Raw genomic sequence first — 14,855 nt, 5'->3', positions numbered from 1 at the left:
TAACTTATACTTCTGTTTAAAAAGTTTTGACTCTTCATCCAAAGCAGAACATCAGTATGTAGTATCCTCCCTGTGATAGAGCCGTACAGTTCTGCAGTGGTGTTCTCTCTAACACTGACCAGCTGTTGTCTGTTCCCTCGTGCACTGTCGGTGTTGAGATGAAGTCTGTGATGAAGAGGTCAGCGTGCGCGTGAGAGAGAGAGAGAGAGAGACAGAAAGAGTTAAACGTGTCCGGGCTGCGCGGCCCCTGATTGGTCCGCGGCCTCCGCGCTGGGACGGACAACCCTCCTCCGCTGAGTGCGCACTGGGAAAAGTCACTGAGTGGACGCAGCGGACTACAGCACCAGCGTGGACCTGCCGCAGTTGTTTGTTTTTGTCAAATAAATTGAACACATGGCGGTTTCGCTGTGATTTGCGGCCACTTCCGGTTTTCACTCGACATTTAAATCCGTCTTGCGCCGGAGAGGAGCGCGCGGCGGGTCCGTTAGCTGCGGCCGAGGAGTCGACACTGTCACTTCTGATTCATGGACTCAACTCCAGCTGAAAGCTTGTCTGCCAGGAGGCTAATACGAGGTTGACTTCGTTCATTCACTGTGCAGGTATGTCAGCCCCGCGCTTATATCGACATTATAAACAACTCGAACCTGTTCATTCGCACGTTTGCTCGAGCTACAAGTGAGCAGCACTAACTTCTGTCACGTTACTGTAAGTACAGTCGAGGTAAAGTGTAAAACATGTGCACTTTGCTATTCAACACTTTAGCTAGCTAACTGAATATTCAGGCTAATACACGCATGTCTGTGTTTTTACTTAAACCTTCATTTTTCTACAAAGACCCTTAAAATAGTCTTAAACCCCCCCCACCCCAATGTAAACTCTCAGACAGACCCCAGACCTGTGGCTGGTTACAGAGAGAAATCTATCACACATCCTGTAACAGAGCAAAACTATTGTCTATGAATTCAATCTAAATTTATAGTTATTGTGTTTGTAATATTTACATTAAACCTTCTTCATTTGGGCTTAATTTTAGACCCTTTAGTTTTCTTTTTCACAATTTCCAAAGTGTCCCAGGAGTCTAGTTTGGGAACTATCTGAAAATCCGCCTACACACACAACTGTGTTTTTCCTTAAACCAGGACTTTTTTTATTTTCTTACAAAGACCCTTAAAATAGTCTTAAAACCTCCAATGCAAAGTCCCAGACAGACCCCAGACCTGAGTCTGAATATGACTGGTTACTATTTATGATTTAAATTTGAATTTATATGTTATATTTTTGTAATATTGACATTAAACCTACTTAATTTTTGACTCTTCAGATTTTTGTGTCCCAGGAGTCTAGTTTGGGAACCACTAAGGTCAAATATAGGAAAAAAAACTTTATCCAGCCGGAAAAACTTACCAGTTACTTACAAACAGCTTCATAAAAGCTCTTATAGACAATTATATTACTTATATAACATACTGTTACCAGTCAGGCATTTTGTAAGCAAGTATTATTTTTAAAACTCAAAGAAATGGCTCAAATATTCTCTCCTTTTCAAAATCTTCATCTATTTTCTCAATGGATCGGACTTGCTCTATATTCACTGTGTGACTTTCACCTTGTGTCTTTCAGATTCAGGGAGCATGAAGTTGTCTTTGCACAGCATGGACGTCCTGAAGATTGTGCTGTTCATCTTTGAGGCTGTTTTACTCACAGACTGCGCAAGAGGTGAGAGCTGCTTTACAAACTTTCTTTCTTATTGTGATTCAAGGTCTTCAACCTGGAAGGTGACACCAGCCTCCTAGTTTATTAGAAGTCATGTTGACTGGCTGGTTTCTTGTGAGCATGAAGACAGCCTCAGTTGCCTCTTAAAGTTTTCTCACCAAGGAGTAAGAGACGGAAAAGTAAAACGTAAAAAAAAAAATCTCTAAACAGAGCCCAAAATCAACACGAGGAGGGGAGTGAGAGAGGGCAAGCCTACCCCTACCCACAGTTTGTATGTGTTTCAGTCAATGGCTCCATGTGTGTGTGTGTGTGTGTGTGTGAGAGAGAGAGAGAGAGAGAGAGAATGTGTGTGTGCACATTCACTACAGCTAAACCAAACAAACATCGTCCATCAGCTTCCCGGGGTGAAAGAACACAAGTCAGTGTTAGAGTCCAGCTCTCCAGCGACTGGCCAAGGAACTGCCTCAGATCAGCCTGTGTGTGTTCATGATCAAAACACTTGAGTGCAGAGTGGGAGACCTCAGTCTGACCACACTTCACTGGACTGTCGATTGTGCCAGTGTCAATACTTTGCTTTTTAAAGACAATTTGCAGTGAGCTTGTCAACAGGTCATGAATCACTGTCGAGGAGATTTCTATGATTTCTCCCTCCATCACTGGCTACTGAACAGTGTCTGATGCAATCCAGTGGCATGAGTGAAAGACCGAGGCACAACTTGAAAACGACACTCGACTTTAATGAGAGAAATGTGAAAGCCAGACACGTTTCCCCGAAAGACCTCGCACTGGCAAAACACGCAGGCTCCATAGCGCTACTCTCCAGCTCAGTGTGGAAGTGAATTCAAGTGGCGTCTGATTGGTACAATACCTGCATGTGGCCATACAGGCCTGAGGTAGCGGAGGCAAGAGGGTGGTGGTGGGCGGTTGGCGGCGGTTTACAGGGGGAGATAAGATCTGTGGGTCTGTAGACAATGCCTCATTCACAGCATGGCAGCCGTGCCTTCACGGCACGACTAAACCAAAAGTAAACAAGACGTGAGGGCTAAATAAGATTAGACAGGCAATTTTGTATGTTTACAGATTAACAGATGTCAGTGAAGGAGAAACCCGAAGGGGAATCTGATGGGACGATGGCGAGTGGAGGTCCGATGGCTCTGAACTGATTTTTGTGTCAGACAGAAGGAAGAATTTACAGCCGGTTGTTCATAATTTCCCTGGAAGTGGTTGCAGATGTGCAGACTGACAGACACATCAACAGTAATATAGTTGGCATTGACGGTTCGAGGGAGATGATTCTGAATGATGTTTGACAGTCTGTGAAGTGTAAATATCCCACAGCTCTCCTTCAGCAGAGGCAGTGATACAGTAAGTTCACTGTTACAGTCCAAACGCCAATGTTTGACTCTGACATCCTGTGAAATACAGTCGGGGTTCTGACTCAAAACTTGTGCTTTTATAGAGAAGTGAAGTAAAGCTGTAAAATGTTCCTGTTAAATTTAACAGTGGATGATGACATCTTTGACAAATGTAAATTACATTTTAAGGACCAGAATTTCTTTGGTTTGAGTGTTTAAAGTGTGAGTTTACTGCCGTTATCTTAACACTTCAGACAATACAACTGAGAAAACAGTAAGTTTGGGCGAACGAATTTAAGCCTGTTGCTGTCAATCATCAGGCGACACCTGACCCAGGACCCCCTGCCCTCACACCACACACACACACACACACACACACACACACACACGACCCTCCCTCTCCTCACTGCTACGATTTTGCGACTTGCCAAGCAAGAATCATTTTGTACGACCCCCCCACTTTAGGAACCCTGCACTTCCTCCAGCCCAGCGACTTCTTTCCTCCCCCTCTGTTGCTCTGCCACCCCCAGCAGCTGGAGGAGGTGCTCACTGATGTGTCCCAGCAGAGCCTATAATGTGGTGACAGGCCTGGGGACCGCTGGGCTCCACTAGCCGAGGAATGTGGCAGCCTGGGCATATGGATCTCCAGAAATGCACCCTGGGAGAAACAGAGAGGCACCAGGTGTCTCTGTTATGCACCAGAACAATCGAACAATGAACACACACAAACGCGCACACTGAATGGTCGTGATTGGATGCACTTTGTAGAGGCATCCGAAACAATTGTGTCTTTTGATGCATGTGCACAAATCTGCCGTATTTTTAACTCGGCACATGTTTGTTTCACCTCTGGAGACATCTGGTGAAGTTTAGAGCTCGCTGAATGCTCTGCAGCCCCGTTTGGAAAATATACATTTTATAAGAGAGTTACATCATGGTCTCATAATAAGAAGGTACTATGAGATAAACTGCAGGCCAAGGGCTCTTAAAATCACAAGGCCATTTGGCTCCTCAACAGTATTCCATTTCCTTAAACCATAATGAGGCTGGTTTCTCAGTAACCAAATGCCCCAAAGTCCTTGTATTTTTTAAATAGCTCCTGCATAGTAAGAAGGTGTAACAATGGGTTTCTGGCTCGTACGCCAAGCTAGTAAGACTGTGGCGAAAAAAGCTTGTCTTTACTGCTGAGTAGCGTATTTTTTAAAGCCCTCTCTCAACTCCCATTTTAATGCTCCATTTAGATCTTCGAAATAAAATCAGGTTCGTGTTACATTTAGTTTTTCTGCCCACAATCAGCAGAACTCAAGGGAAGTCAAACATCCTTCAACTTCTGCCTCAACTCCAATCAGTGCGACTGTCCGACACCTCCAACCTCCTGCGTTTATCAAACCAGACAACCAGCACCCACTGCCACCCTTCTCACACATGTCCCCCTTCTTGTCCCCTGCTTCTCTTTGCGTTTCCTCCCATTTATGACCAGTGTAAAGCTGAAGGAAGTGAGTTAAGTTAATGTGCTGTCGTTAAAACAAGGCATGAGCTGACCTTTACTCCCACCCAGCCTTTCTGGGCTCTCCGTGGCCCCCGTATACAGAGTCTGGGTCCATTGGTGGAGAACAATGGATGGATTATTACGTGTGGTGGTCCCCCAGCTTGGACAGGGCAGCAGTAATTTATTTTAAACACTCCTCATCCCTTGCAGCAGACGGGGGACTCGCTTTACTGAGGCGCTGGCCATTTAGAGGTGCGTGAGAAGAAGTTACGAGAGTGAATGAGCGCTCTTTCATGCGCCTGGCTATATGTGCATGTGTTTTATTAAGCAGGCTGAAATTACCCTGAGAAAAGTCGTGATAATGAGACATGCAAGGAGCATGGGGCAATTTGGAAAACCTCCGATGTACACCAACCGCTATTCCACCTCCCTCCCCGCTGCACCAGGTGGAAATACTATTCCTCCTGCCATGATCCCTCTGTTTCGATCACGGAAATAATGTTACCACCACTACAGCAATACATGTTCCCCATCTATCAGCACACACTGCCGACCCTGTCAGTACAGGAGGAAACATTCGGGGAGAGGAATGTGTCAGACTTCACCCCTCGCAGGGAAAGAAAGGAAAGGGCTGTAGCTGTGATAAGTAGTCATAATGGAGGTCAGTTGGTGTTTGCTTTAGCGGGGTCATATAATCCCTGTGAGCAACCCTCCCCTCATTGACTGACTTTAATGGCCACTTCAATTAGCATTCATGTGTAATTTCAACAAGGCATTGTCCGCTCTCAGTATTCCTCACTCTCAGCTGTATGCTAATGCCCCGGGGCGCATGAGGAGAATTTCATTTTCTCCTTTTGTTTAAATGTTTTAAGTAAATCCCATTGAATCATAGGAGGGTCTCTGTGTGTACAATGCTGATTAGTTTGTTTGGGCAGTTGGCTCCGGGAGTGTTTTCAGACCACACACACTCTTCCTGCTGGCTGAATGGATTTGGGTTTGGTTAAATAGAATTCCTTTTGCTCCTGTTAACTTTCATGAAACCCATGGAGCAATTTACAAAGCGCCCACTAAGGGGGTCAGATTGTCACCATTCAAATAATAATCAACCTTTTTTCCTCTTCCCTGGTTCGACTTCCCTCGATTTACCAGACATAAGCCGTTTTCAGGCGTGAATTCCGGAAAATGTCCAGAAAATTGGGTCCGCACGTTTTTGCCTTTCACATATGAAGAACACAGCAGGAGATTTAGTGGTTCTCAACAGCTTCTGGAACATTCAGGTGAGAGGTGGCATCTGAGTAGAGCACACAGGAGGCAAGTCATTACGTATATATTCCACTGCGGAAATCACATCTTTTTGACGACATAAACAACATCACCTTCTACGTCTTCTACGGGTATTGCACCTATTTTTCATCCTCGGATATTTGTCTCGTGTAAAAAATGTTATGTCCCTGCTGTATTCTCACATGGGTTCTCGCTGACATTTTCTAGACATTTCACTAAGGGGCGCCTGGCAGAAAAAATGTTTCAGGAAATATCTGCAGAAACTTACCCAAACATTTGCATTCTCAAATACAGGCCCTTTAAAAAATTACAGAAACCAACCAGAGTTCGGTGCATGTCTGAAACCAGCTATGTTGATAAGGGATTTTTTTTAAATTGGCATCTACTCTGTATTAAATAAGCGTCTGATTAATCTGGACACAGTTTAGACTCCACACTTCAGGCTGCTGTGTTACACCCTTGGCCAGAATGAGAGTGGCCCGAGCGACTGCAAGCGAGCCTGTAGGTGGGGGTGAGGGTCCGCCTCGCTGGAACCTTACAAGTGACCTTACAATAACATTTCAGCCCCACAGTGGGAAATGTTTGTCTTGCGCAACCCCAGTTTCAAAGCCTCCTTCATTTCTCCAGTCCCACTCTGTTTTCTGTTTTTCTTTTGAGGAGCCAAGTCAAGAGAGAGACCCTCCTCCCTCCTCCTCCTCTTCCTTCTCCTCCACTTGTTCGTTTTGTGCTCCACAGCTGTTCACTCAGTCACCTTAGAAAGTGAAATGATGAGAATCCAATTGCTCCCCTCATTCACCCCTCAACGGGAGAAGCCGTTTTGGTTTAACTGTAGATTTTAACTTGTAGATTTATGATTGGGGCCGTAAAGCAGCAGCAGGCAGGGGGTGCAGAAACCAAAACTTTTCCTCCTCTCTCCTTTTCTTCTCCCTCCTCCTCTATATGTTTCCTCTGGCACTGGCTCCGTGTTGCATCTTCTCTCAGTAGTGTTGAGGCCCCTTGTACAAAAACAGGAAACCATGTGCCAGGACAACCTTTTGCCGTTTCCAAAAATATACAGTATCTGCAGCGTACTGTATTAACATGATGGTGGCCCTCAGGATGTTTCTCGGACTGAGCAGGTTTTGACAAGTCCAGCCGTTGTCGTTATGATGTTAGTGAATAAAAGGCTGATTTAAAGCACAGAAACATTATCTGGCCCATCGTACTGTATGTGCTTGTTTGCTGTACTTGCCACAGCCTGCTTGTGTCTGTGCTGCTAGCGCCTCTCTCTGACATATCAGAATACCTAATCAGACAGGAAGGAGATACCTGTTGCGTATCTTTTCAGGATAAGGTTCCTCTCTTATTTTGTTATATCACCGTGCCATCAAGTCTTTCATTGTTGTTCCTCTGTTTATGATTTTAGGAAGCAGTCGGGTGTTCGTCATCTTTACAACCCGACACCAGACGCCTCATTATGAAAGTCTTGTCCATCTTTGTTTTTCTGCTACCTCCTCCTCACACGCGCACACACACACACACACACACACACACACACACACACACACACACACACACACACACACACACACACACACACACACACACACACACACACACACACACACACACACACACACACACACACACACATAACCTGAACCTTAACCTAACTGTCCTGAACCAGGACCTCAGACATGACGTCTTGCCTCATCAGGACCGGGCTTTGGCCCCCATGAGGTGTACTGGTCCTGTCAAGGTCAGTGTTTATGCTGGAAAAGGTCCTAAAGAGGTAACAAAAATTAGTATACACACACACACTCATACACACTGAGCCAGGGAATGGCTGGATAACGAGCTCTGAATGAGGCCTCCACTGCTTTTGACACACACGCCCCCCGGACACTTCTTTCAGTTTCACCCCCACCTCCTTTCAGTTCACCTCCGATGGGCTTGAATGAGACCCCACATGGCTTTGTGGCTTTTTCACTTCCACTTTGTTTTTCATTCTCCTTGCGAGCGAACCCAGAAATTCTCGCTGCATTGTCCCCATTGACTGATGTTATAAAGAGTCTGGTTGGAGCAATCGCTTGTCACAGGACGTCAAAACAGGAGTTTTCATTGCAAGCGTATTGGCTGTCATGATGGAATTTGTTTGCTCCTGTTGCCCACAGCAGCAGTCTCTCGAGGCTGGAAGCAGAGGTGAGGAGGCAAAGAGGCCCGGGTTTTTCATTCAGGGGACCCATTGCTTCTGTAATGAATGGAAAAATGTGTCCCCGCTTTGACTCGAACAGTGGAATGGGACACGGGAGGAAAAATCATTTCAGGAGCAAAAAGTACAATTTGTCATATTTTATAGCAGGGCTACTACTATTCCAGACTGGAATTCTGCACCATGCAGTGAAACTGATTTGATTTCCTCATGCTCAGAGATGTGAGTTTGAGCCTTGGAACAGCCTCCAGCCTGGAGTTTAAGTCTTGGCAGATTGGGGCACTTCTCCATACATTCATAGTTATTCTGTGCCTCCATTGACAAATGGCTTAACTGGCTCTGCTTTTTGTCGATGTTTAGATTAATGAATAGACTCCAGAGATGAGAGTGTTGGCTCGTCGGTTTGGCTGGTTTGTTAGTTCAACACTTTGTTCCAGATGGAAATGTTACAAAAAGCATGTGATGGGTTTCCATAAAATTGTACAGGGACATTCACAGTTTCCAGAAAATGTGTTGATCCTGTGACTTTTTACTGTAGCGCCACCATGAGGTAAAACATTTGTAGTTTGCAGCAAAATGTCTTAACAACTGTTGGATGGATTGCCGTGGAATTTGCTGCAGGCCTTTATGATCCCATGAGGATTCAATTTGAACGTCTTCGCTGACTAATGCTCTACCAGCTCGTAGTTTTCACTTCTTCAGTAAAATATCTTGACATCTATCGAATTGATGTTTTGGCACCAAAATTGGTTTCCAGACCGTTGGTTCTATTTTGTTGATTCTACCACTTTTCGGACAGCAGGCTTGCACGTTTTAATTTACAGCGACATGTCTAACTAATAGAAAGTTGGTGCAGACATTCATATCCTCCACTGGGTGGATCTTACTGACTTGTGAGCATCTGACTTTTGCTCTAGTGCAACCACACACAGGGTGATATTTTTTTAATTAAAATACTGCATCCCACCAACAATTAGATGGCTTACCATGAATTCTTTCATTCATGGGGAGATAATTTAGTTTAAAACATTCAAACTTTAATTAGAATATCAACAGGAGGTTTTGACCTTGTGTCAAAGATGTATTGCAGAGATAGCTACTGATGTCAGCTAGCCCTGACCTGTCCTGTCTTGTAAAACTACTTTATACCTCAAGTGGTCAAAGTGGTTCACTGTAGCGTTCAGTCCACTGCATCTTCCTTGTCTCTCTGACTGGGCAGACTGGTTCATGTTAAGTTGATGGTACGAAATATGAAGATTCAGTAATGTAACAGAAATCCTTGGTGCAGGACATCTCCTCTGGTCGTCAGCCATCGTCATAACCCATTGTGCAGGTCAACTTGATAAAGGACTGTGTGGCTCTGTGTGGACAGTTCATTAACAAAGAAAGAGACCGTCAGACTGGCAGACAGACGAGGATAGAGGGCAGTGACCTTTGTACAGCCGAGTAGTAAGGTGAACTGGGAAAGCACTGAACAAATTGTCACTGTGAAAGGGCGAGTACCACATTGTAATGACAAGCTCAACAGCTCCATGATGACAGATTGATTTCAGACAATATTCCTGGATTGTCAAGAGGCCCCATTGCTGTCAGTGAGAGCTTTGCCAGTTCCTCCCTCCCCTCCGTCCGTCTGTCTCGCCTCTCCTCTCCCCCCTTCTCCCCGCTCTGTCTCGTCTCTGTGTCACCCGCCTTTCTCTTTTCCTCACCCGCTCCTCTCCTCGCCACTCCCGCCCGCCTGTTCCTCTGTGAATCGCTCCATTCTGCCCGAACACTCCTGCTACATCACAGTCTGTCATTGGCCCCCTCCTGAAAAGACCATGTTGACAAAGGCGCTGGTGTAAAGCGCTTCCCAGTGTCATGGGGACTGGCTGATACCTCAGACTGCATGTTGGTGTAGGGTTCCTCGAAGGACACTCAGCGCCAGGCTCGGCCATCTTCATCATCATCATCGTCATCGTCATCATCATCATCATCATCATCATTCATCATCATCATCATCATCATCATCATCATCACACAGATGTGACCACAACACACACAGGAGACACACACATTGGTCCGGTGGTGACAGCATGTCTGTCTCAAACGGTCTGTTTACTGCGTCTGTGCCTCTCTGCCAGTCAGAATAACACTAGGCCAACACTGAGCAAAGTGACTCGCCTTAGTAAGACATCTGCATCTCATTCAGCACCTCCAGGCTGGACTCCGACTGTGTCAATTGCACACAACAGATTGGATTTAGTTTTTTCCCACTGTGGAATGCAGGAAGGTTGAAGAGGAGGAGGTAGCGTGCAGGGAGTGACAGGATGCACCTCACTGTTGACTGATGGAGGCCACGAAACAACAAAACAGAGGTTTTGTTATGAGGAGGAGGTAACAGCCTTTCGAGTTTATTGTCCAGCATCGTGCTGTGGAGCCGTGGTTTCCAGCTAACGGGACTTAGAGCCAAAACTTTTCTATACCAAATAAAATGTATTTAAAATTCAAAATGGTCAAATACGAACGCTGGCATCAAGTGGTTGCTTGAATTTATACTTTATTGTTTGATACGTTTATTTCTAATTTAAGAACAAATTTCTTAAAAAGGAAAATGTTTGCATTGCTGCTGGTGTTACTCAACTCAATTTAACATTTGAACATCTTTCTTATAGCAACAAAAGCAGTTTGTAGAGTAATCCTTAAAAGAAAATGTTTCTACTGAAACTTGGATATCATTTCATCTCTCTCTCTCTCTCTCTGTCCGGCTTTCCTGTATTTGAATGATTTTGTATTAATTCAAAATTTTGAACTAATTCATGTAAAAAAGAAACGATTAGAGCAGTGCTTCTCAACCTTTTTGGTCAATGTGTATTCGGGAACCTTATCTCAGTTTATGGGGGATTGCGGATATGATGCATGAGCAGTTCAACCACAGAGCGAGTTTTCTTTCTGAGATTGTTTCTGCTTATTTTTACAAGCCAAACTGTTAATGAGAGAAAGCCAAGAGTCAGAAAGAATTGACATAATTTTATGTAAAAGAATCAACTGATTCATCCCGAACTGAAGGTATGAGACCAGTGGAGCAACAGTCCTACATTATACTAAAACTCAGCTGATTTGCCTTGTTTTGCCCACATGTAAAATCTGTAAACCTCTTTGTCTATAGCTCTCTGTAATTATTGTTTTTGTAAGACAACGTGAGGAATTCTAATAACGACGCTGAAGAAGAAACTGCAGAGGATTAGTCACATCAAAAATCAAATTTGATTGATCATAGCCGATATCCACCCCACTTGATACGGGCAATATCTGCACCTATTTCAATCCAAGGTGTTGGATCAGAGCATCCTTAAAAGATCAATAATGTGGGGTTTTTCCTTTTCTGTTTTTCATCTCGAAAAACCTCAAATTTATACTGGGGTCTGAACCATGTTGTTAAATACGAACTGTGAGTCATGAGGTTTTTAAAGGCATATTCAAGGCAGGTGGGTGATCATAATGAGACATTTTGTTGTCTTAAATTGCTTTGTCTGTGTGCATTAATGAGTGTGTGTGAAAGAGAATAAAAAGACAATACACAGATGGTCCAGAGCAGCCAAACATGTGTGAGTATTCTCACAATGCCCTGATCAGTGCCAAGTGCTTTGGTCCATCTCCAAACATATCAGACTGACAGTAATAAACAGGTGCTTGTTGGTGCCCTGCTCTGTATTGCAGACAGAAAGGTCTGTTTGAGTGTGTGTCATATGGCCGAGGCTGAGCCTGGGCCAGGGAGTGGGGTGTGAGATTGTTGGGATTCCTGGTTACTGCCGCCTGGGCCCACCTAATCCCCCTTCACTCCCCCATGCAGCCCTCCTCTCCTTATGAGCTGTGTGTTAAAGGAGGCCTCTCTGCCATCTTAGCCTCTGCTCCCCGCCACTCTCTAAATCAACTCTCCTCTCTTTAACTCTCACCCTACTTCTCTCTCCTTGGCTTCAATTTCTTTCTCTCCCCTCCTCTGACCCCTCTTTCTGTGTCTCTGTCTCTGTCTGTCACTCTATCTGGCCTTTCTCTCTCCTCCCGGCCTCCCTCCTGGTGCCTCTTCCCTGATAAGTGGCCCTAAGCACACACTCAGCCCCTGTGTGTGCACCAGGCCTTAGCCTAATGGAGTGAGATAAAGCGACTAGAGTGCCACTCACTGTGTGCTCTTTATATGACAGGGCGAGACCAGTGAATTACTGACTCTCAATCGCATGACAAGTTGTGCCTCTGAATTAGCACGTTTCTCCCCGAAAATTAGTCTTGTGTTTATCATTAAAAAGGAAACAACAACAGATTGACCTGTGTTGGCTTATTGATACATTTGAAATGAAACTGATAACATTACCGAATGATGACGAATGATTGGTTATCTCTAATCTTATTGTTAAAAGTTATTGCATACACTTGCATACACATACACTACATAATACATACTTATAAATAGCATATATAATGATATAATAACACCATATGATATTGATATATTTTTTCAATCTATATAAGCTATAGTCCTACAGGATGCAGAACAAATATTTTTGGAACTATGCATGACATCATTCTCAGATTTCATTGCGACCTCTGCATGATGTCACTTATTATATGTTGTCACATGATGTAAAATAATTTTCTGATGAATATAAGCTTGAGATTGTCTCTATAGCTCCACTGCCTGAGATATTTTGGAAAAAGTGTTTTTCAGACCATATTTTTGTTGATCTTGACCTTCAGCTTGACGTTTGACCGATCAGCTCCAAAAGTTAATCATCTGGAGATACCCCACCTCCAAGTAATAATCCCACCAACCACACACACACACACACACACACACACACACACACACACACACACACACACACAGAGGGGTGAAATCAATACACCGCTTGTTTGGCTATTGTTTAATAAATCCCACAAAAACAGTAAAACCAACAGATCTTATACATATTTTTTTTTCAAATATATGATTAATTATTTCTCAAAACAGCTGAGCACTGTATAGTCTTTAGTGAATGCCATTTAAACTGGATGTGCTGGTGACTATTTTAAGATGAATAATCAGATACACTTTTGATTTGCTAGCAGGATTGGATGGTGCAATAAACCAGTGCTCATGTTCAAGGTAATGGGAGATCGTGTCGTGCAGTGTGGCTCAGTGATTTTCAGTATTTTTCAGACAGCAAGACCTATGGCTCAAAAGAATAAGAAAAATATTGAATATATAATAGTACAGTAAAGTTGTATCTTTAGCAGGGAGAAAAATACTCTTTATACCTGTCAAAGAGTATTTTTCTATTATTAATAATAATATGAATAATAAATAAGTATTAAAACTACTTTCAAAAGAAAACTACCACTTTCTGTGCTGTGGTCGGGCAGGTAACACACTGGAAAAGCAGGCTATGAAGTGTTCCACTGCACCGTGTATACAGTATCCAGTTATAAGACAAAACAGCCACTCAAAGACCGTTATATGAATGGCCTCTATTAATTCAGGTGAAGGACTTTCCATAAGGAAGACTCCATACTTTTCCACGCTTGTAGACATATGGAAAAGTACAGATGCCTCATGGAAAGCCCTGAACCTGAATTAAAAGAGGCCTTTCACATGATCAAAGTATATATTCTGTAATAAATCACACAAGGCAGGACTTCTCCCCGGAACTAAGTTAGTAAGCAGCCGGGATCCTGACATATCATGTCTCATGATCGGTTTTGTCTAGGAAATAGCATTGCAATGGCCACACTTACATAACATATGGTATTCACAATGTCAAGTATTTTTTTTGTTGAGGTACTCGTTTAAGGTTGTGAGATGTTAAAATGATGACTAGTGTTCATAAAAATCCTATCTGTACACAGTTTAAACACATAAATGATTTATTATAACCTGGATTTTTGTTGCACTATGATGGCAGATGACAGAAGTTAGGGGTTCACACACACTCACACACGCTTCTTCTCTCTGACAGAGGCAGCTGAGGCAGGGAGAAAGCAGTCAGGTTTAATAAAATGTAGCAGCTCAGAGTTCAAAGGCTCCACAGTAGGGCCTGTTAAGGGCAGGCCGCGTGATGGAGATGTTTCCAGAAGCTTTATGACGCTGGAGTAATTTCTCTCCGTTTCTTTCCTGTTCTTTTGATGAGGGGTCGGCAAGAGTCTGTTGCTCTGGAGCCAATCGCGAAGGAAGCAGATGCGGCTTCACAGTAAACAAGCGGCGATGTTGTTCCAGTGATTCAACTCTGATCAGATAGATGGACTGGAGCATCTTATCCTCTTTGACTCTTTTCTTTTTATTCCAGCCCCCCCCTGCTGTTCCTCTAGTCCCTCATGTCACCCAATAGCTCCTCCTGTACCATTCCCACCACCAAAGAAGTTGCTATTCAGCCCACATCAGATGGTAATGAAGAAAGAGCCATTGTCCTGGCTGGTCTTACTCCGCTCTTATCTATTGATTGGAAAGGCGAGAGGGGAAAATAACTGGTATTGATTACCACAATGGGTGAATTTGCTGGGCAGGACGTCTGGAGGGGTAAGAAAAGACGGCGTCCTTCACCCTCCGCTGCCCCGCTGCTGTCAGAGCACCACCACTCCACACATCCCGTCCCCTTTCACCCTGTCACTACCTCCCCTCCCTCCCTCCCTCACTTCAACTTGCCTCCTTTCTTGAATTGCCAAGATGGCAACCCCCCACTCCCTCTGACCGTTTTATGCAGATTTTTATCTCTGCTTGTGAAATGTATAGCTAAGCGCAGCCTCATGGTCTGAACAGAAGCTCTGGCCTTTCACACACTCCCTGAGCTGTAGTGTCGGCCTCACCTTTCGCTTTCGC

General features: G+C 44.1%; 1 protein-coding gene across 2 annotated transcripts in view; it reads left to right on the top strand.

Moving 5' to 3' along the window:
* The first annotated feature begins 287 nt into the window (after window positions 1-287).
* Window positions 288-14,855, top strand: part of LOC118116433 (fibroblast growth factor receptor-like 1) — a 30,821-nt gene continuing 16,253 nt past the window's right edge. For both annotated transcript variants that reach the window (XM_035168121.2, XM_035168119.2), the window contains exons 1-2: window positions 288-599; window positions 1,621-1,716. In XM_035168121.2, coding sequence (XP_035024012.1) covers window positions 1,632-1,716 — 85 coding nt within the window. In that variant the 5' untranslated portion in view covers window positions 288-599; window positions 1,621-1,631. The remainder of the gene's footprint in view (window positions 600-1,620; window positions 1,717-14,855) is intronic.

Source organism: Hippoglossus stenolepis, chromosome 10 (assembly GCF_022539355.2).
Source record: "Hippoglossus stenolepis isolate QCI-W04-F060 chromosome 10, HSTE1.2, whole genome shotgun sequence".
NCBI classification, from domain to species: domain Eukaryota; kingdom Metazoa; phylum Chordata; class Actinopteri; order Pleuronectiformes; family Pleuronectidae; genus Hippoglossus; species Hippoglossus stenolepis.
The sequence above is the reverse complement of the archived record's forward strand: the minus strand, read 5'-3'. Positions and strand labels throughout refer to the sequence as shown.